Here is a 21,389-nt window from a genome sequence, read left to right on the forward strand (position 1 = left end):
AGCGTGTACGCAAGTGGTATGGCTGTGCCAATAAAACTTTTATTTATAAAAATAGGTAGTCGCCAGATATGGCCTGTAGGCCAGTTTGCTGACCTCCACCCTAAACCATCATGTGTCCATAAGGCCTTGGATTCTGAGAGAGCGAGAGGTCTTTGGGTGACTCCCCAGGGACAGCAGGGCCTTGGGTACCTACTGGGGTGGTTTTCAGAAGTCTCCTTCACTGGCACCCTGACTTCCCTGGAAGGGATTGAGGCAGGCAGTACTGGGCAGAGCAGATGCCAGCCAAAATCCTGGTACCACCTCGGGAACACTGACTCAGGTCCACTCACGACCGCGCAGCTCTGTCTCAAGCATTAGAGCCACTGCAGAACTTGTTTGCAAAGTCCTGGACCCCCAAACTCAGACCTTCTGGAAGGTTCAGGACTTAGGCAGATGGCTGGCAGGGACACAGGCAGTCTGTGGGCCTGTGTGGGCAGGGGGTTTGATCATGTCAGTTCTCGAAGGGGACCAGGATGGGCAGTTCTGAGCTCCACACCCTGACACAAGCAGAGGCTGTGAGGGGCATGTGGGAAGTCTATTTAAGTGGCCGGATCCTGGCCTCCTGCAGATGGGAAACAGTCCCGGGGAGAACGGAGGTCTCCCGGGCACCTTCCATGCCGAGCCCCTAATGGGGTGCGAGTGTGGTCCAGAGGTAAGACCTGGAGCAGGGGTCAGGGGGTGGCCCAGGGCATCTGGCCTTTTGAGAGATTGTTTCTTCTCCCCCTGGGCACATGTGATGGTGCCCAATCTAAAGGCTGAGTTCCGCTGTGTGGGACAGAAGACGAGGAGGGAGGGTCTAGTGCCAGTCTCACTTCCAGGGCTGTGGTCTGTGCTCTCTTGATAGCCCTGGTCCTGTGATGGCCCCCAAGTCCTGGGGGAAAGAAGGAAGAGGTGGAGGATGCAGCCATGCCTATCTTGGGAGGCCAGGGAGGCGGGCGACATGGGTGCAGCGGGCTTGGGGCACCCATGTGGCGTGGTGCCAGATCCACGCTTACCCGCGTGAAGTCCTAAGTAAAGCATGAATTGGGTGTGCAAAGGGGACGCATATGGGGGAGACCGTGACAGGGCCCTCCTGAGTCTTGGGAACAAAAGCTGGTTCCAGGGTAGAGGGACATGTAACCAGCTCCCTCATTCACCCCTACACTCAATGTGAGCCTGAAGGTGAGTTCACAGGAAAGGAGAGAGTTCCAGAATGTTCTGAGAGTGCAGCCTGAGGTCCCACATGCTGCAGGGCTGGGGCAGGGCAGAATCCTAGGGGTCTCTTAGGCCTGGGTCCCGGCCTGCTAGTCCCATCCTGAGGGCCACTGCGCTGGTCACAGCAGCAAGCAGAGCCGGTGCTGCTTCTGCCGCTGGGCTTTCTTCAGAGCACTGAGGGCCACCTTGGCTGCTTCTCTAAAGACGTCTTCCACGTTCTCCCGGAACTTGGCGGAACACTCCAGGTAGCGCGCGGCTCGGATCTGCTCACAGGCGTTCAGCCCCTGAGTGGGAGAGGCACCATTAGATGAGGAGCCCGGAGTGGGGGCTTGCAGAGATTCGGGGGCTGGGGCTGGCTTGGGCCCTCTTCAGAGGTGGGGGCCTTGGCTGGACCCCTGTCCCTTCACCCCAGGGCCCCAGCGTGTGTGGATGGAACTTGGGGCCGTGTGGTAACCCCGCTGGCTGCTGCTCCTGGGAGAAGCCCGGCACTGCCTCACCCCAGCCTCTCCAGCTTCAGGCAGAGGGCGGGCTGGATTCTGAGGTGGGGCTGGGGGTGTCTCTCCCGCCCATGAGGAAGGCTGGGTGGCCCCAAGACAGAAAGTCCCTCCTCCTAGGCACCTCTCTCCCTTCTCTACTCTGAAAACACAATTAAACCACTAAGCTTGTGAGTTAAAACCAAAGGAACAAACAAAAAACTTTTTAAAATTAATTAGTCATTATTAAGCTTATTCCTTTTATTAAAATTTCTTTATTAAATTTTCTTTTGTGTTCCTTTTATTCTAATTATTTTCACATGTCTCACCCCCAAAACTGCAAGGTTTGGATTTGCCCCTGACTCTCAGAGGCTGTAGAGGAGTTCTAAGAAGAACTGCACTCCTGGTCGCCCTGGGTAGACACGACAGGATGGAGGTTGAGAGAGCAGACTCTCGGTCCTCAGCGATTGGGACCGTATCCTGACTCCACTTCAGGCTGCCACATGACCCTGGGCAGGTTGTTTAATCTCCGTGGGCCTCAGTTTCTACCCTGTGAACTGAGGGAGGTTATCAGAACCTGCCTCAGAGATGTAAGAATTAAATGGCACACGTAATGCAGTGTGTTTCAGATCTATGAGCTATCAAGCTTTTAAAATTATTCTCAGAGGGCTGGGGTTGTGGCTCAGTGGTAGAGCACTTGTCTAGCATGTGTGACTCACTGGGTTCCATCCTCAGCACCACATAAAAATAAATAAAATAAAGGTATTGTGTTCATCCACAACTAAAAATATTTTTAAAAATTATTCTTAGACTCCTGCTTGCTTCAGCTCCCAGCAAGTCCACTAAGGTACCCCAGTTACAGAGGACAAAAGTCTGGAGGGCTTTCTGCCATGGTCGCGTGCAGGGCCCCTGGCCCCTGGCCCACCTGTGTGTAGGTGATGGGCTCCAGCTGGGCTGCCCGGAGCTTCCGCAGCTGCTCCTTGTCCTTCCTCAGGTCTGTCTTGCAGCCGATGAGCACCATGGGGGTCCCTCGACAGAAATGTGTGACCTCAGGGAACCACTGTGGAAGGAGGAGGCAGAGCATCAAGGCTGGAGCTGTCCTGATTCCATGGCCCTAACCCCAAAGACAGGCTGGGGGCCTCACCTTGATGAGGACATTGTCATAGCTGGTGGGGTTCATGACATCATAGCAGATGAGCACAAGGTGGGTGTTCTGGTAGGAGAGGGGCCGCAGCCGATCGTAGTCTTCCTGCCCTGAAACCAGAGGGTGTCATCAGGCAGGTACACATCTCTGTCTGCCTGGAGCCCCCTGTCTAGGCTTCCATTAGTGGGGCGGGGGTGACCTCTAGGTCTCAGTTTCCTCTTCCATAGAATGGGGCAGTAGATTACACGAGAACAAACCCAGGCAGTGCTCAGAGCTGGGCTGACTGCTGGAAAAACTGGGAGGCGCTCTGTGCACTTCCCCTGCCCAACGCTCAGGGTGAAGGTTTAAACTCTGGAGCCCCCATCCCTGAGATTCAGACCCATGGGGGCCCGGGGAGGGGGTGGCTCTCGAGGCCCAGAGCCTGCGCGGACTTCAGCCTCCAGTCTCCTTGGTTCTGTGGTGATTGGCTGGCTTCCGCTGCCTGTGCGTGGAGATGCCGGGAGGCAGGGGGCTGATGGAAGTACCAGCAAGCAGCACCCGCGGCCCTGCAGCCTCTGTCATTCAGCTGTATGTCGGGCCCACCTGGAGTAGGGAACAATCCTGGCGTCCACACTCCCTGACCCCAGGGGAATCAGAACACAGAAACTGGCCTTCTGCATGGCTGGATTCTTAGGCTTTTTTAAAGTTTGGGGGTAACTTTTTATGCTGATAGTTTCCATTTACAAAAAAATTGCAACAAAGAGTTGTAAAGCGCTCCCTACTCAGATTCACAGTGTTTACATTTTACTCCACTTGCTCTATCTATGTATAAACTTTTGTCTCTGAACCAGTGAGAGGTAATTGCAGATATTCTAGCCTTTACCCCTCAAGAGCTGAGAAGTAATTTCCTAAGAACAGAGGCTTCTCTTACCTGTGATGTCAAACCCAGGAAGCCACACTGACCCTGTACTCTGGCCTTGTTAGAGTTTGCCCATTTCATCAATAATGTCCTTTATATTTTTCCTAGTCCAGGAGCTGGCCAGGGTTATGCATCTTCCTTGGTCCTAATGCCTTGGTATTTTTTCAAAATTTCCACAGTGAGAAGTTAAAGGCTCATGAGCAACTTTCTGCAGAAAGGTTCTGTGATGTCCTTCCACTGAACAAGGATGTGGAGGCCCAGGAATCGCCCTACCTACCCCACAGGTAGGGGTGCCCTGATGGTGCTGGTCTGCCCTCCGCTCCTTCCCGGCCAAAGTCCTCTCAGGACAAGTGGTCTCTCCACGGAGCACAGCCAGGCCACGCCCCCTAGTCACCCTCTCTTCTGGCTCCCCCTTCACCCGCGGACCCTGAAGGCCCTCAGCCAGCTCCACTGCAGCACAGTGCTGAAGGTCCTGGGCACTACAGACAGAGGAGACAGGAGTTCAAATCCCAGCTGCCTCTCACTTCTACGTGACCTTGACTTAGGTCACCCGTGGGCACCAGTTTCCCCACCTGGAACACAGGTGTCTTAATAAAACCTGCCTCACAGGACTGACCCCAGCCGACGCACCAATGCACGGGGGTCATGAGAGTGTGAATGGAAGCCATGGCTGTGACTAGGACTGGGCCAGGACTGTGCCTAGTGTCCTTCAACCAAAGTCCCTGTCGCCCTGGAGAAGGGGTGGTGAGTCCAAGCCCCACCAGGAAGCTGTTGGACACAGGGGACACTGATCCAGCATGCTGCTCCACACGTGTCCCCAAACTATCCCCTGTCCTAACCTCTGTCCACGTCCCTCTAACCTGTGCTGTGCCATAGGGCTGTCACCTGCTCCATCTGGCTATTTAAACGCAAATTAACATTTAAGAATTCAGTTTCTCAGTTGCACTAGCTACATTTCAAGTGATTGGCTGCCACCCAGGGACAGTGGTCACCGCAACAGGTGGGTCAGGTAGAGAGCATCCCCGTCATTCCAGAAAGTCTTTGACAGCGGGCTCTACTGCTTGCCAGCCGTCCCCGCTCCACCCAGAACCATCCTCTGCAAGCCTTCTCTGCCCTGGTCGCCCGCAGCCCTTGATGAACCCATTCTCCACCTGGCTGTTGGAGCAATCTTAAAGCACCAATCAGATCCTGCCCCCCTCTCCACAGCAGAAACACCTTCAATGGCTCCCTACTGTCCTTTGTATAAAATCCAAACCCAATGGGGTCCACACAGCCTGGCACCCATTGACCAACTTGGTCTCCCTCCATACCTGCTTGCCCACTGCAGTCCAATCCAGGCCACCAGCTCCGTTTCTCAAGCCCACCAAGCTCTTGTGCTTTGGAACCTTTGTGCTTACTGTCCCCAACACCTGGGATGTTCTTCCCTCATTGCTTTCTTTTCCCCCCCATTTAAAACAAAATTTTTTTAGTTGTGATGGGCCTTTATTTTATTTATTTGTCTGTGGGGCTAAGAATCGAACCCAGAGCCTCACACATGCCAGGCAAGCGCTGTACCACTGAGCCCCAGCCCCAGCCCCCTTTCCCTCATTTTCTTCATGCATTTTTTTTGGTAAACATTCAGACTATATTATTTTATTTTTTAGGTTTCATGCCTACTCTCTACTTCTACTTTCATAATACACCTCATATGTCACACAGTTTCTAGAGTGCTTCTGTCTACAGGTGATAAAGAAATCCTTCCGCTACAAGTCAATATGATGGCAAAGTCAGCCCTCCGCGTGTCAGGCCCCCTATCCACAGAAACAACCTTGGTTAGAAAATGGTCAGAAAAAAAATGCATCTGTATTGAATGCATACTGAGTTTTAAAATTATCATTATTCCCTAAACAATAACAACTCTTCACATGGCACTGATATTATATGAGGTATTATAAGTAATTTAGAGATGATTTAAAGTTATGGGGGATGTGCATAGATTATATGCAAATACTGCTCCGTTTTACACCAGGGACTTGAGCACCAATGAATTTAGGAACCTGTGGGTGGTCACAGATCCAGGAGGAGGCCTATCCTCCCATTTCTTAGAAAGATAAACAAGTGCCTTGCCCAAAGTCACTCAATCCGTGAACAACCCAGTTTGTGAAATTCCAAATGAAATATTCCTTCTGCTGATACAAATGAATGCTGTCTGGTTTTGTATTATACCAAAACAGGCTCTGGAGCTGGATATGGTGGTGCATGCCACCCAACTATGGAGGCTGAGGCAGGAGGACTGCAGCCTGGGCAACTTAGGGAGACCTTGCCTCAAAATACAAATAAAAAAGGGCTGGGGGTGTAGCTCAATGGTAGAGATCCTCTGGATTCAATTCCTATCACCAAAAAAAAAAAAAAACCGTTCTGGGCCTCTAAGACTTAACAGTGGGTTCTAGAAATTCTGCAGGAGGGAGCCAGTGGTATAACATGGGGCCCAAGGACACTCGGGCCCTCTCCCCTCCTTTCTCTCCTCCCCTTTTCTCCAGGGCGGACTCACCCTGGGTTGGAACACCACCTGCTCCGAGAGGCCTTTCCTTCGAGGTCGTATCTAACCAGGCCCCTGACGGCCCACCGCCGTCCTTCGAAACTGACTTGTTTACTGTCTGCCCTATAGACGGTGCACACATGAGGGCAGGGACCGTGTCTGTCCTTAAAATAATTCCTGGCATCCAGGAAATACTGGCTGATTGCTTCCTGAAGTGGCTCGGCTCTTGTCTAAGGCAGCAGAGATGAGGGCTGCAGTGTGCCCAGTGGGTTAGCAACGATGGGCTGCGGTGACAGAGGAACAGTCTCGGTGGAGATGTCGGGGTGGCAGCCAGGCTGCAGGAGGAAGTCTGACCACAAGGGCGGGGAGCGGTCACCCAGCTGATCCGCTCGGGGCGCTGCTCTTGCTGCCCCCCTTCCAGCCTGGCTGGCCGCCTCCTTTCCTGCCGACCACCCTGCAATGGCAGCCTCCTTGGCAGCCTGGCCTGCTGTGGCAGAAGCTGTGTTTGGTTCACAGCACGAATGGCCACCTGACGTGCCGGTTTCTTCTCTTTTCTGTTGTCTGCCCCTGAGCACGGGCTGTCTCTCTCTACTGCTCACTGTGGCATTTCCCCTGCCTGCTCACAAGGGCATCTCCCTTTCCAGCTTGTGTCAGTTCAAGCAGTGACCCAGGGGTAAGCCAGGCAGGGAAGGCTCTGTCCAGTAAGAGCCCATGTGGCTGAGGGGGCCTCTGTCAGGGTCAGGGGCAGACACCCTGTGAACTGGGACACCAGCTCAGTCCCCAGTGCCCAGGTCAGCTGCCTGCAGGTCACTCAAGAGTACCAGCTCTCTCAGGCAATCTTCACCTCTAGGAATGAACTCCTGGCCCTCAAGTTTCCTCATCTGCAAAATGGTCATGTGAAAAGCAGGTCTGCTTTGGCAATAGCGACCATACGGGTGGTTAATAATGACAGCTGTCATCCATGAACACTTATCCTGTCCAAAGTCCTTTACCTGCATGACCTCAGCTTTTCTCACAACCCTACAAGGTAGACACTACTGTTATCCCCATTTTACAGACAGAGAAACCAAGGCTCAAAGAGTTGAAGTAACTTGTCAAAGTCACCCAGCTAAGGGGAAGCTTTATAGAGGACTATACAGGTGCCTTTCTCTCAGCCCACCCCAGAAGGCACGGAATAAGTCTCAACCTACCCCCTCCAGCCCTGACCAGGTGAGGAAACACCGCTGCAGATACAGTCATCTCAAGAAAGAGGGACTCTGCCGGGTGTGGAGGCAAATGCCTGTGATCCCAGCAGCTTGGGAGGCTGAGACAGGAGGAGCAAGAGTTCAAAGCCAGCCTCAGCAAAAGTGAGACCCTAAGCAACTCACTGAGCCCCTATCTCTAAATAAAACACAAAAGAGGGCTGGCATGTGACCCAGGGGTCAAGTGCCCCTGACCAGGGATTGGGGGAAAAAAAAAAAAAAAAAAAAGAAAGAAAGAAAGAAAGAGGGACTCTGGGAGGAGACAGGCAGACAGCCCAAGCCCCAGAGCCTCCTCCAGCCTGCCTTCCCAGCCTGACTCCACCCAACTCAGCTTTTCCTCGGATTCCGTGAGCGCCTCTCACAGGGCCCAGGGCTGCAGACGAGGTACTTCTGTGAGCTGCTGACCCCTGCCTCCCTGGCGGGGGTGGAATGCACACTCCAGGACCTGGGCACCTTCCTTTCCTGGGCCTCAGCTGACCTGTCGGCCATGCAAGGCCAGCCAGAGGTGAGAGACTGCTGCAGTGGTTCCTACTGAAGTAGAAACTTCTGGGGGAAGTTAAGAGCCACAATTTTAGGGGACTTCCCGGCCATTTTGCCCATACTGATGCCAAGACTTACAGGGACCAAGTCACCTGCCTGGTCATGCAGGGCTGCCACCTGGCCTCCATGATGGGCTTGGCGGTTAAAACGTCTCAGGGTCCTGTGCAAAAGGACGCACTTGTTTCTCATGAGGAAAGGTCTCTGGGTCCAGGCTCCTTTGAAACCACCCATTTTCCCACAGTCAGTGTGGGACAGGCTAGAAGTGAGGTTCTCACCCAACCTGGGGGTACTTCCTGTGTGGGATGGGGCTCCGCACCTCTGTAGTCCTCTTTCCGGGGCAGGCGTCACTAATGCTCAAAGCTGGGTTGAGGAGAGAAAGAGTGTCACCGTGCCACATGGCTGTCCCCAAATCTGCTGGAGGACATGCACAGAGCAGGTGGTTCCCAGCTCTGTCCAGGGCGTTGGTCAGGGAGGGGTGCAGACAGCCTGAGAAGGGGAAGCTGCAAGAGGAGGAACCCACTCCTACTAGCTCTGCTGGGGCCCACCCACCTGCATTTCCTCCCTAGAGACAGGAGTAGCTGGGGCAGCCCTGATCCTCAGCCGGAACCATGTTCTGACTGGTCCCCAGCTCTGGCCTGCCCCCGGGCTCCACAGCACTCCTCTTGTCTCTGATTCCTCTTCTTAGCAGATCCTCTGTCCCCCTCTTTTCCTACTGTTCCCATCTCAGGTTCCCTCCCTGCTCTGTGCCCCTCTAACCCTGGATCCTGTCCCCAGGCCCATGAGTGCAGTCTCTAGTTGGTGTCTGAGCCCCCCTGGCCCTGCCACCCCTCTGCCTGGGAACCTTCAGGCCTCACCACAGCTTCCTGTCTCTGAGGATGTCAGGGTGGAGCTAGGCTGTTGGAGCAATGGGCGCTCTGGGCCCCACCCACTCTCCACCTCTGAGCACTGGGTGCTCTGTTAAACTGCTGGGTGTCTGTAACTGCTTCCGCAGGAGGGAGACAGGCAGCCAGACTGGCCTTGCATGCGGGCCCTGTGGGCAAGGTCCCGGCACCGCCCACAGCTGTCACTTGGTCAGGCGTGTGAAGAAATTCTGCCTCCCTGGGGCCACCCAATTCCCAAAGCTTTGATCACCATTGATGGGGAAGATGCCTCCTTCCCTCACCACAGCGAACCCTTCAGGTTCTAGAACTTTTTACAACATTTACTAGACTCCTCTCTAGCTCAGCCATTCCCTTCCCCTCCTTAGCCTCCACCTTCCTCTAGGTGATCACCTGGCCAGGCTTTTCTGCCCAGTTCTCCCAATATCCATGCTCCTTCCCCGAAGTAGAGCTGAACTATCACCAACATTCAGGTGTATTGTTAATCCATTCCACAGTCACTTCCTGAGCTGCCTCTGGGACAAGCACTCGGTACATAAGAGGAAATAAGAGGAATGACCTGGGCTCATCCCTGCTGTCCTCACCAACCAGGGAGTTTCCTCCCACCAGCAGGGCTTCCCCGGTCACAGTGGCTGCCCTGGAGGGAGCAGCTAGATTCCCTCCCCACTGAGCATCCCTCCTTGGTCCACCATGTTGATTGTGAGGCCACCTCCCTGGCTCCCCACATTCACGGAGGATATAATCGCAGCACGGCTTTTCTGTTGCTTGTAAGAGTCTTGCCAGGAAGATGATTGTCCCAAGTACAACTGGGCCTAGGGGCTAGCACAGAGCTCTCAGGTCCTGGGTCCATCAGGAGGATTTAATTAAATCCCAGTGACAACATGTACCTTCCTCAGAGCCAGCCGCTGTGCTAAGTGCCACACATCGTATTAGTCTGATTTAATTCTCATAATCTTCTTAGCCCTGATGACAGATGAGGAAACTGAGGCCTGGACGTCCCTAATAAAACACAGCAAGTGAGCCCTGGTCTAACTCCAAAACAGGTGGCAGGAAGCTGTGGACAGGACCATCACTGCACAGTGGCCACAAGCTTCTAATGACAGCTAACAGGCACTCCCTCCATCCCTCCAGAAAGGTCTCTGGTCACAAACTCTACCACCAAGAAGCAACTTTCTGGAACCTTCATGTGACAATCTACTCTGAGGTATTCTGTGAGCATCTTTCTCTGGATAAGGCCAGAAACTAGAAGCGGTCTCTGTTCCTGGTCTGATGCGGGAGGCTGCCCTGCACAGGGAACTCCGGGATCTAACAGGAAAGGCCTGCTAGAGGGAGGAGAGCGCAAACTCCCCTCTCCTCTCCCAGAGCCTCAGGTTGCTAGCAAGGGCTTCCCCCCTCCCCGGGCACTTCACCCACAGAGTGGGGTTAATAGCCCTGCCCATCCCTGGAGCCTAGACAACAAATGTGAAAATGAAAACATGTCCCAGACAGATAGATGTCTGCCCTCTGGACCCTGCCGTGGGAGCTCCTCTGGCTTTCCTGGTTCACCTAGGCCTGGAGGCACGCTTCTACTCTGGCAGCCCTGCAAGGCCCTCATCCAAAAGCCTGGATCCTCAGAGGCTACTGTAGGGGTGGGGCACTCCTACAAGCAAAGCCGGCTCCAGGCAGGAATAGGGGAGAGGTCCAGACCAGGGGCACCCCTCTCCAAGGGGGATGTCTATATTTTGGCTTCATCCAAAGTCAGTCAGAGACTTCACCTCACACGCACAAAGCTGGGTAGGCAGGGGAAGGGACACTTGGTGACACAGTTCCACCCAGGTCACTGAGGACTGAGTCACAGAGCTGGGTGAGGCTCCACCTGGGGATCCCAACCTTTGCTCCCCAATGTTGATGACGCCCAGAAACAAGCAGGGTCTTTTCCCTGTGTTTCTCCCATCCCCCAACTCAACGCCAGAAAATCATACACCCCTCTGAGAAGCTGCAGGTGGCAGACAGAGCCTTATTTGGGGCCTATGTTTTCTAGAACTCTGTTTCTTCCTCAGTTCCTTTTCTTAAGCTGTCTGGTTTTCCCCCCTGAGAAAAATCAGGAAAGCACAAAGTCAACTGTAGCTACAGATTTCCAGTACCAGGAAATCCAGTCCACGGAATCCCCAAATCCAGGGACACAGACACAGATTTGCCAGCCACAGCTTGCTGGAACCCAGCTCAGATGGGGAACTGAGTATCCCAGAATCACAGGACTCAGAAAGGCAGCTGGGAGAATCCCTGGGGACTCAAATCTGTGGCCCACGGAATCTTCAAGAGACCACAGCAAGAAACTCATGAAATCCTGGAACGACGGAAGGCAGAGCACTGCCCACGTTTTCTAGAACCACGGGAGAGAAACAAGCCAGGAGACGGGAGGGGGCTCTCAGCACAACCATGGGAGGGTGGCCTAGGAGGTCACCTCATTCTATCACCTCCGTTTACAGGTGGGAGGGCTCGCAGCCCGAGCCGCACAGCCAGCAGCCCTGGGCTGCCTCCGGGTCTGATGGAGCAGCAGGGCTGGGCAGGGGCTGCCAGACCGGGATGCCCCAGCGGGGAAACCCCTGGAGAGCAACCTGAGCTGGCTGGGGCACTTACCGGCCGTGTCGTAGAGGTTCAGGGTCACCTCCTTGTTGCCCACCGTCACGCTGGCCGTGTACTTCTCAAACACCGACGGGGCGTACTGCTGTAGGAGAAAGAGCAGGGGGGTCTTTAAGGGGTGCGGCGGGGGCCCAGGGTCCGGCTGAACCCCCACTGCCTACCAACCTCACCCCCTGCAGCTCAGTGCCCCACAACCCGCTGGACTCTGGAATTCCCATGGGGTACCCCGGGGTGGCAGCCCCCTCTAGAAGCTCCGGACTTCGGGGGCCCCTGGGTTGAGGCTTGGGGCGCGGTCTGAGGACGTCCCTCACTCCCAGTGGTCCCAAGCCCCTCCCACCCACCGGCGGTCCTCACCTCGGGAAAGGAGCCCTGGCTGTACACCATGAGCAGCGACGTCTTACCGCAGCCGCCGTCACCTACGATTACGATCTTCAGCTCCTTCTTGCCCGGGCGCGGAGCCGCGGTGGCGGCCGGAGCCCCGGCCCCGGGGGTGTCCATAGCCCGGAGCCAGCAGCACTAGAGGCTGCGCGCCCGGCAAACCAGGCTGAGCTGCCGCTGCGGGGGTGGGGCTGCAGGGCGGAGCCAAGGAGGCCCCGCCCCCGAGCCGACGCCACCTCCGCCAGGCAGCCTCCCAAGCCCACCTTCTGCTCGTTTCCTTTCTGTCGTGGTCCTGGCCCTGGGTCACTTCCAAATCCCAGGGAAACTGAGGTAGCTGAGAAACGGGGTGCTCGCCGGCTCGCAGTTCCCACTCCCACCCCAGCGCATCACAGCGTGGTCCCCGCGGGCAAGGCCAGATCCTTTCCGCCGCTCCACAATCCGCACCCCTGATTGGCAGGCTCCGCCTTTCTGGCGAGGACCCTCTGATTGGCCATCTCGCCGCCCCCCTCGGCCAGGAACTTATTGATTGGAGCGTTGTATCCCTAGCACCGGTTCTGGGAGTCCCGGTTTCAAGCTCTGGGGTAAGTCCCCAGCTTTGCCCCAGCTCCGGCTATGTAGCATGGCTCAAGTTGGCCTCTGGCCTGTTTCCCCATAGGATGTAGCTACGGTGGTGCCCGGTAGGCTACTGGCACAGGGATCATGTCTGCTCACCTAGGATGGCTCTGACCCTCAAGGGACCTTGGTGCGTTTGCAGGTTAGCAGTGGGGAACAGTAGTGATCCAACTCCCTCCACATCCCTAGGTCTTACAGGGAGGTGTGGCGCCCTCTTTTGGGCGAGGTTTTGGAGCAGGCCGCAGGTGAATGGCTTTCGAGGGTTAGTACCCAAACTCGTGGACAATCGCCTCCTTCCCGCAGGAGCTAAAGCAAGACATCGTGGTTCGGGAAGGGGCAAGCCAAGGGAGACCTACTTGGACGAGGTCCCACAAGAAAGGTAATGAAATGTTCTGGCCAAGAAGCCTCACATTCATCACCCCAGGACCCCTCCCATCCCCTGATCAAAACCACTGTTGGTCAAGAGCTTACATGCAGGTACTATCAGGATAGCTGGCTGAGATCACTTGTGGCCATCCCTTCGTGTTACCGTGAGCTGACTTCCCCAACTCAAGCGAGGCCTGGTCAGAGATGGCAAAGGGACCCGTGGAAGCTATCCTTAGTAGTACTGGGGCACGGTCGAATGAGTGTGGTCCTCCCTGCTGGGGTAGGTAAAGCTCATGTCTAATAAAACTCTGAGCAGCATCACTGGGGTGTGTGTGGCAAATGACATGGTTTCTTCAAGGATAAGCTGGCAGAACTCAGGATGTTCTTGCCCCTCGCCACGCCTAGAAGACTCTTAATTTTCTAGTTCTCAAGGAAAGTCAAGTAAATCTCACTCCGTGGAGGTAAATGGTAACTTGCCAACCTAGGTGCTCCATAAGTGCTAGTTTGGTTCCAGCAGGTGCTAGGCAAGTTCTGACCACCAGAGGGCAGCAGCAACTGCTTGTGGAAACCAAGACAACAGCCAGAGCCAGGGAGGGCGGGCCAGCACCCACCCAGGGTGTTAGGTGGAAAACCCTTCCTGACACAGGGTAGAGAAGCATCTTCTGGGTCAAGGACTCCCTAGACAAATTTACAGCAACTCATCCGTTCCTTTTTTGCAACATGTTTATTGAGAGGCAATTGTGTTCCTGCCTCCCCAAGAGCTCAGTCTTGGGGGAAGCAGTCAATGGGGTTTGGGAGGTGTGAACAATTTAGAGAGCACAACCAAGGGCCCAGGGATGGCTGAGGTGGCTGGCATCTGAACTAAGCTGGACAGTGTTGGATGGTATACCAGATGCCCTGACTGGGCAAATGTACTATAACTAGGAAAGTTTCTGGTTCTGCAGTGGCTGGGAAGCAAGACCACTAGGACATAGGTGTCCAGGTAACAGGGGTTCAACCTGGAGGGCCTGACTGCCAGGCTCAAGGTGGGTATTGGAAGGAGGCTCCTAAGCAAGGGAGGAGTCCAACCACAAGTAGGCCAGAGCTATCCCAGGGCGACCAGGAAGGAGCCATGGTGTGCTGGTGAGGAAGGGCTGGAGCTGGGGCCATCTCTCAGTTGGCACCCTAAGGTTGCGCAGGGGAAGAGGGACCACTTACCTTTGCAGGGACCCCAGGCTTCGCACCTCTGGCTATCTCGGGCCTGGTGCTGCACCCAGGACCCTGAAGCTCACTGAAAGATGGGGCCAGGAAGAGAGGGACACCGCCTACTGGCAAGGGATCTGAGAATTCCCTTAGGCTCATGAAACCTGGTTTACCACACACCATGGGAGGGCTCCTGACATTCCTCAAAATCCTCAGACCTCAGTATCCATGGTCTCCACTCTTCATCCTAGAAATGTGGCCACGATCTCTGTGACAGAGCAAGCCTGCACACAACTCAAGGGAGGAAAGGAGCAAACACCAGTGTTCCCTGCCCGGACCCAGGGAGAACAGCTGCCACAGGCCCCAGACTGCCTACCCACCCACCCCTGCCTGGTCAGAAGGCTGGCAGAGCCCCAGCCCCATCCAGTCTGGAGCGTGTTTGATTTGGACCCGGGACTCATGGTAATGGTGGGGCTGGATATGTAGCTAAAAATACCCAGGAGCCCAGCCAGCTGCTCAGAGCTTCCTAAGGGGAGACTGGCCAGGCTAGGCCAGCTGTGAAGCCAGGCACACTCACCCAGGAGGCTTGCTGCCTCACCTGCAAGATGTTCTCAGGACCCAGACCCGTGTCAATCTCCTATTCACCAGGAATTCCTGGAGAGTTTTAGAAGGGAAACAAGTCTTTAGGCTGGTTCTTGCTGCAAGAGCTGGGGGACACAGAAGTCCCAGGGAGATACCAGGTGGCCTCTGTGGTCACAAGGAGACCTCTGCCATAGTGAAGCCAACAGGGAAACTGAGTAGGGGTGTGGGGGGGCATTGATCCACTGTGGTCTTTCAGGGCAAGATCCAGCCAGTCCAGGGTAGGATGGGGCACCCGCTTCCCTGGGTATTCTGAGGCACCATCAATTATTTAACCCCCAAGGTTGACAGCACTGATCTCAGTGGAAGATAAAGACCCCAGCACCCCCCGCCCAGAGACAGGAGCTTTAAGCTGCTCCCTGAGGGTCCAGAGAAGGCAGGTGACTAAGCCAGGGTACCTGGGAGTACCAGGCTGTCTATCCACGTGGCCAGAGGACTCCCTCTAGACCTCAGCAGCCTATAAGCATTGGGGAGCAGGGGAGGTCACTTCTGGAGTATAAAATGCTCCCCTCAGAAGCCAGGATGGTATGTACCTGTGGTCCCTGCTACTTGGGAGGCTGAGGCAGAGGATCACTTAGCCAGGAGTTTGAGGCCAGTCTGGATAACAAAGTGAGATCCCTCTCTTTAAAAAAAATTTAGAAAGAACTCAGAAGGTTATATCCTTCAACTTCCCCTTCCAGTTCACGTAGGCAGGAACTTAAAGGGTGGTCAAAAAGGCTGGAAAAAGCATTGGGGTCCAGAGATCGGATAAGATGGGATGTCCCTCTCCCCAGCCCAGCAGCTGGATGCCTTCGGTCTCCACACCGAGGGTCTGAAAGGTCATATTCAGCACCAGGGCTCCTGGTGCAGGGCCGGAAGAGGCGGAACACTGGCCTCTCAGTAGTAAGGTTAGTCCAGCCACCTCCCAGCCCTAGCAATCCTTCCGCTGGCGTGGCTTTCTCTCCGCATGCCAGGAGCAGACCCGCCCCTAGCTTGCTGGGTGACCGGTGGGCGGAGCACCCGTCTCCCGGCCAGAACAGCGGAGGCCAGATTGCCCCGCCCCTCCAAGTCCCAGGAGAAGGGAGGTGGGGACAAAGAAAGGAGAAAGAGGGAGGGAGGTACAGGAAAGTCGAAAGCAGGGAGAGGCACAATCCTTCCACGTTGCTCTGGGACATTTCTACCTTCCAAGAATCACATCCAGACCATAATTTAGCACCTAATTGCTTCCTAAGGGTCCAAGGGCAGGGGTGGAAGCACTGGCTGTAGACCAGTTGGGAGGGGAAGATACAAATCATTCAGGCATCTGAATCAGGCAGAGGTAAAGACCCCGGGGATAAGGGTTCTGTCCAAAGGGATGAATGACCAGGTGGACTGAGGGTGCTCACTGAGGTTATCATTTAACTGACTCAGGCATGGGCATAAGCTGAACCACATCAACTTCACAAAACACTTTCACCCTCTCCCTTCATTCGGGCTGGGGGAGGAGGTGGAGCCCCACACCCAGCAAAGGAGAGGGACCAAGGCCAGCTCATCTGGGACTGGAGACCCAGCTGACCCTTGCCAGGAGGAGCAAACAGCACCATGCTGGCTACTTCCAACCAGACAGCTCTTGGGCAGTAATGCCAGCAGACAGCTGGCACCAGAGGGAGCCCAAAATAACCCAGACAGCTGGGGCGACGGGGTGCCATGGGCTCAAGCACTGGCTGGGAGTCAAGACACCTGGAACCCCATGGAGGCTGAGCCAGTAGTGGCCTCCCAACCGTAGGCCAGTCACTTCTCCCGGGCCATTGGTGGGTTACCCCAAATCATTCCTATCACAGGCTGCTATCAGCAGCCCGGTCTACAGCAGAGACCAGCAAGCTGCCTGCCTAGGGAAGGCATTTTCCACTCTGCCTGGAGGCTTCCCCACGTGCTCCGGGAGGTGGGCTGGCAGGGGAGGAGCGCTGGAGATGGCCCAGCCCCCACCCTGCAGCCACTCCCAGCAACAACCCAGATCACAATGGAGGGCCGAGTAGTGTGAAGCTGGCTGGGGAGGACGGCCCCCTTAATCGCACTTAATCCTCCCACCGCCCTTTTCAGCATGCATCATTACTGTCATTTCACAGGGGAGACGCTCGCCCAAGGTCACCAGCACCATCCAGATTCCAACCCACAGCTGCTTAGAGTCTCCTTTGATTAAGCACCAAGAGGCCTCCAACAAACCCTGTAGGCTCCCCCAAGCCAGTTTAGCCCTTACACTGGGGTGAGGCCAGGGCTGCTCCTGAAGCCAGGGGGGTCAAGAGAGGAGGCACCTGGACCCAATTGGTTTGTCAGAGTCACAAACTAGAGCTCACCTGGGAGCAGGGGCCAGGGATCAAGGAGCACACCATCTCCAGCCGGACAGCTTCCTGGATGGCGAGGAGGGCAGGCAACCGAGGTCAGCTGCACCCACTGAACAACTGCTGTGCACGTGGCACCTCAACGCCCCAGGTGTTGCCTAGCACAGAGGGTCTCAATACATGGCATCAGCAGGGAACTCGTTAGAAGTGCAAATTCTCATGCTCCATCTGAACCAGAAATCCAAGGACCAGGGACAGTCGGTTTTAAGTCTCCTTCGGGATTTTGGTGCCTGCTCAAGTTTGAGAATCCTTGATCCAGTCTGGTGGTGGGGAAAATGGGGATCGGAGACCCTGCAGGTCACAGCTGGTAAATGGTTGGTAAAGTTCCACACTGTCCAATTCTAGAAACCGGGTTACATATGCCTGCTCCTTTGGGGAGCCAGGAGGATACTCTGGAAAGGGCGGGAAGTCAAGGAAACCTCTAGGAAAGCTGGCCCAGATCTCACGTCTGTCAGTTCTTCGCCTCCCTAGCACCCAGAGAGCAGAGGTGGCACATACTGTCACCCCTTACTGGGGGCCAGAAGAGGGGACTGCAGCACTGCTGGGCTTCCAGGCAGCAGCCAGGGCCCTCCCCCCACCACAAAAACACAACTGGGAAATACTTGCAAGGGCAGCCTCTAGTTAGCTGCTAAATTCGGCAGAGCTGCACGCCCCAAATGCCTGACAACAGAAGCTGACAGGCGGGGCTGGATGGACCCAGCAGGCCGCCCATTTCACACACACAGCCGAGGCATCTGTGTGGGGGAGGGGCTGCAGAACCAGCCCAGCGGGTTTGGGGATCCCAACTCACCCTCCCTGGGCCTCATGCCAAAGCCCCCCAAATCGCCCTCACAGCCTGGGAAAGGGCTCTCACCTACCTTAATGGGAGGACTGTCAGTCACACTAGGCTTGCTCCTGCTGTCCAGGATTGTTCTCCCTGGGGGGTACCAAAACATGACCCCTTCTCCGGCCAAGAACCTAAGGGAAGAATTCCCAGGGCCTGTAAGGCAGCCCCAGCATGTGTCAGAGAATTAATTGACTGGCCAAATGCAAACCAACAGGGTCTTCTGGACGGAAAGGGAACCTCACAAATGCTACCCCCACTTCCCAGCTGCCAGGGCGGCCCTCACCCTGGAATGGATGGGGGGTGGGGGTGGCTGAGTCACCTAGGTTCAGCCCGGGCGACGAGCGCCAGGAGGCGACTCATCTGCATTTCCAAAGGCCCGCCCCGTCCGCATCCCCTCCCCCAGGAAGGCCGAGATCTGAGGCTTTACCCTAGAGCCCAGGCGCTGGGGGGATCCCGGGGAGGCCCACTCGGCTTTCCCAGGCCCCAACCCCCACCTCCAGCCTGGAGAGCTGGGTCGGAGGGGTGTGCCCAGGACGGCCAAATGGGGCGTCCGCGGCCACTGCAAGGGCCTGATGCCCCAAGTGGGGACAAAAGGGGAGACCCGCCCCTCTGGCTCGGCTATCAAAGGACGACTGCGAGGCAGGGCCCTGACGCCCAGCTCGGGTGGGCGGCAGGGGGTGTCCGGGGGTCAGGGCTGGGCCACGGGGAGGCTTCCGCGCCCGGGCCGGCTCCGTGGCCCTTTGCTACTGGCTCCCGCGCGCGAGGGAGGAAGAGCCGCGGCAGCCGGCCAGGTAGCTAGGCCTCCTCGTGCCCGCGTGGGCCTCCAAGTCCCGGGCCGCTGCGGAGAGCCGGGTCCCCGCCCCCGGCGGCCTGGAACGCGGGCGGCGGCTCGCCAGACCTCTCCTCCCCTCCTCCAGCCTGGCGCTCGGCGGCCGCCACCGCCCGAGCCGCAGGCGGCGCGCGAAATGGCGCCCGCCTGGCCGCCGCGCCCGGAGGAGGCGAGCGCGGGAGTCGCCGCGCGCGACGCCCCCGAGGCCCGCGGCCCCCGAAAAGGGCCCGGCGTCCCGGGCCCGCGCCCTCGGCGCCGTGCACTGCCGGCTCTCGGGCCCGGGCCGGCCGCGAGCCCGCCGCCGGCTCCGGGCGCCTGACAAGCGGGGAAGCAGGGGGAGGACGGAAGAGGAGAGCGGCCGCCATTAGCCAGCGCAGCCCTGCCGGCCGGGCCCGCCCGCAGCCCCAGCCGCAGCCCGGCCCAGCCCGCGGCTCTGCTCGAAACCTGAAAATAAAACTCGTGTTTGGGAGGGAGGAGCGAGCGCGGCCGGGAGGACAGGCAGCGCCCGGCTGCAGGCGGGAGAGATGCTGCGTCATGGTGCCAACATGGACGCCGGCCTTTTGTCCTTTCTCGCCTTGGAAGCGCAGGCGCGCCCTGGAGCCCCGAAAAGCCGGCTTCGGGGTGCAAACCCCCCCAATTAAGAGGGAAGGAGGCCGTCGAGCGGGCGGGGAGCTTCCCCCGATTTTTGAGACCCTGTCTCCAAAGCACTTCGATGCCTTCTCCCCACCAGGGCTCAAACCTGGGAGAGCTAGCGGGGCGAGCGCAGGCGGCTCCAAGGATGCCGGAGCGTCGCTGGGGAGACCCTCTTCTGGCCTCTGGGGCCGAAGAGGCAAAGGGGTCTTAAGAACCCTCCTCGTCCCCGCTCTCCGCTCTGGCTGCCAAACACAAAGTTCCAGAAACCTTCTCCCCTCAGCTCCCAAACATTTGCAGCCCTTGGCCTGCTCACTAAAGCATTTCCTCGAAGGGGCAAAAGGCACTTTTTTTTTTCTTTCTTTCTTTTTTTTTTTTTTTACTTACCCGCTCAACCAGATGCCATGGAGTCTAGAAGATGAAGCTGGGCGGTGGTTTTGGAGACATTATTATAAAAAATATTTTTTTGATTGTTTAGTTGGGAAAATTTGGGTTTATGGTATTGTCTTTTTTTGTTGTTGTTACCTTTTTGTAAGGTATACTCTCATGGCACTTTCTGCTTCCTTCCACGTCTGCACTTTCCAGAGTTGGGTTGGCAAAAAGTCGGCTTCGCTGAGGACTGTTTACTGCTCTGGATATAGCAATGGTGTGATCGTCATTAAGAGACAAAAGGCGAAAACACACAGTCAAATCAAACAAAAGGCAAAAGGCGCAACAGCCATCCCAACCACCATAGAAAATACCACCGAGTTAACGTTGGTGTTTGGCTCGAGCCAGCTAGGACTTGTTTTCCAGTTTTAATCTAGTTTCCTGTGACGGCTTTAGTCTTTCTACACAAAGAGAAGGTCTTCCTTTCTCTCGCTAACCGCCCCCCCCACCACCACCAAGACGAGAAAAACAAGAGCTTTTTTTCTTCAAATAGATCGATTTTCAAAGAAAGTGTACAAGTTACTGGGAAGAAAGCTGACTAGCATTTATTGCTGTAAACATTTTCAAAAGCTTGAAGCCAAAAACCTTAGCTTTATAAAAGCAAAATCGTCTAAAAGCATTTTAACTGGCTTCTATTAGACAAGAGAGACAAAGACATACATGCAGATGAAGGTTCGCAAAATTAAAGGACATCTCAGCCAACATTAACATGAAAACTGCACTGCGTAAGGACAGAATGGATTGGGTACTTACAATGTAAAAGGTTTTTAAAAATTTAAAACAGTAACAACTGCTCACAATTTTTTTTGGTAGCTGCCATTTCGCTAGTCCTAAAACTAGACATTTAAAACATTACCTTGTTAAAAAGAGAGAAGGAGTTAATAAGATGGCCAGGTTTAAGTGTTTAATAGAGGAAACTATATTTAAAAATTTATTGTTCAAAGAGAATACAGATTAAGACAGCTCCAAACTCCCCCACCCACCCAAGAAAAAAAGAGGAAAAAAATTAAATATGTCATTTACTTAGGTTTTTTGGAATTCAAAACTGTTAACTGCTGACATTAATGGTGTGCTATGACCTAGTTATACAAGACAAAGATGGATTCCAAGTCATAAGGAAAAATCCAGATCTTTTTAAAAGGTCTTCTTCATTCTTCCAATAGTGAGTCCTTTAGCCTGTTGACAAATGTTAAACACATTCAGGCGTCCTGAACTGGATGGTGGAGTCAAAGGAAAAACATTCCCCATTTGCAACAAAGGAAAAACCCACTTGGCCATTTAATTCCATTGCAGAAAAATGGCTCCCCTCATCTGTTGGCCTCTCCTTGGTGTCTGATGAAGGATGTTTTGAGATCAGCGTCTAATAACTCAAGCCCTATAGAAGCCACGCGCTGATTGGCTGCCGCGCCCTGCCGCCCTGCTCCAGCCAATTACCTACCCACGGCCAAATTACAAACCCCGAAAAGAGCCCCAATATGAAATACACGACCACGAAGCCCCAACGAGGCGGCTCGTTCGCCTCAGCCGCCCGAGAGGAGAGGCAGAGGGGGCTGCAAACGCGTCCTCGCGAAGCCCGGGAGCCTCCGAGTTGAAC

General features: G+C 55.4%; 1 protein-coding gene across 17 annotated transcripts in view; it reads right to left on the reverse strand.

Moving 5' to 3' along the window:
* Positions 1-21,389, reverse strand: part of Rhof (ras homolog family member F, filopodia associated) — a 22,517-nt gene continuing 1,128 nt past the window's right edge. The window contains exons 2-8 of one of the 17 annotated variants that reach the window (XM_047560660.1): positions 21,066-21,127; positions 18,335-20,971; positions 11,902-18,060; positions 11,545-11,632; positions 2,851-2,960; positions 2,632-2,766; positions 1-1,517 (exon numbers count right to left, since the gene is read on the reverse strand). In XM_047560660.1, the coding sequence (XP_047416616.1) occupies positions 1,353-1,517; positions 2,632-2,766; positions 2,851-2,960; positions 11,545-11,632; positions 11,902-12,045 (642 nt within the window). In that variant the 5' untranslated portion in view covers positions 12,046-18,060; positions 18,335-20,971; positions 21,066-21,127 and the 3' untranslated portion in view covers positions 1-1,352. Of the gene's footprint in view, positions 1,518-2,631; positions 2,767-2,850; positions 2,961-11,544; positions 11,633-11,901; positions 18,061-18,334; positions 21,387-21,389 lie in introns of those variants that run through there. The other 16 variants (XM_047560666.1, XM_047560655.1, XM_047560657.1 and 13 more) reach the window with 16 other exon arrangements.

The sequence above is a fragment of the Sciurus carolinensis genome, chromosome 8 (genome assembly GCF_902686445.1).
Source record: "Sciurus carolinensis chromosome 8, mSciCar1.2, whole genome shotgun sequence".
NCBI classification, from domain to species: domain Eukaryota; kingdom Metazoa; phylum Chordata; class Mammalia; order Rodentia; family Sciuridae; genus Sciurus; species Sciurus carolinensis.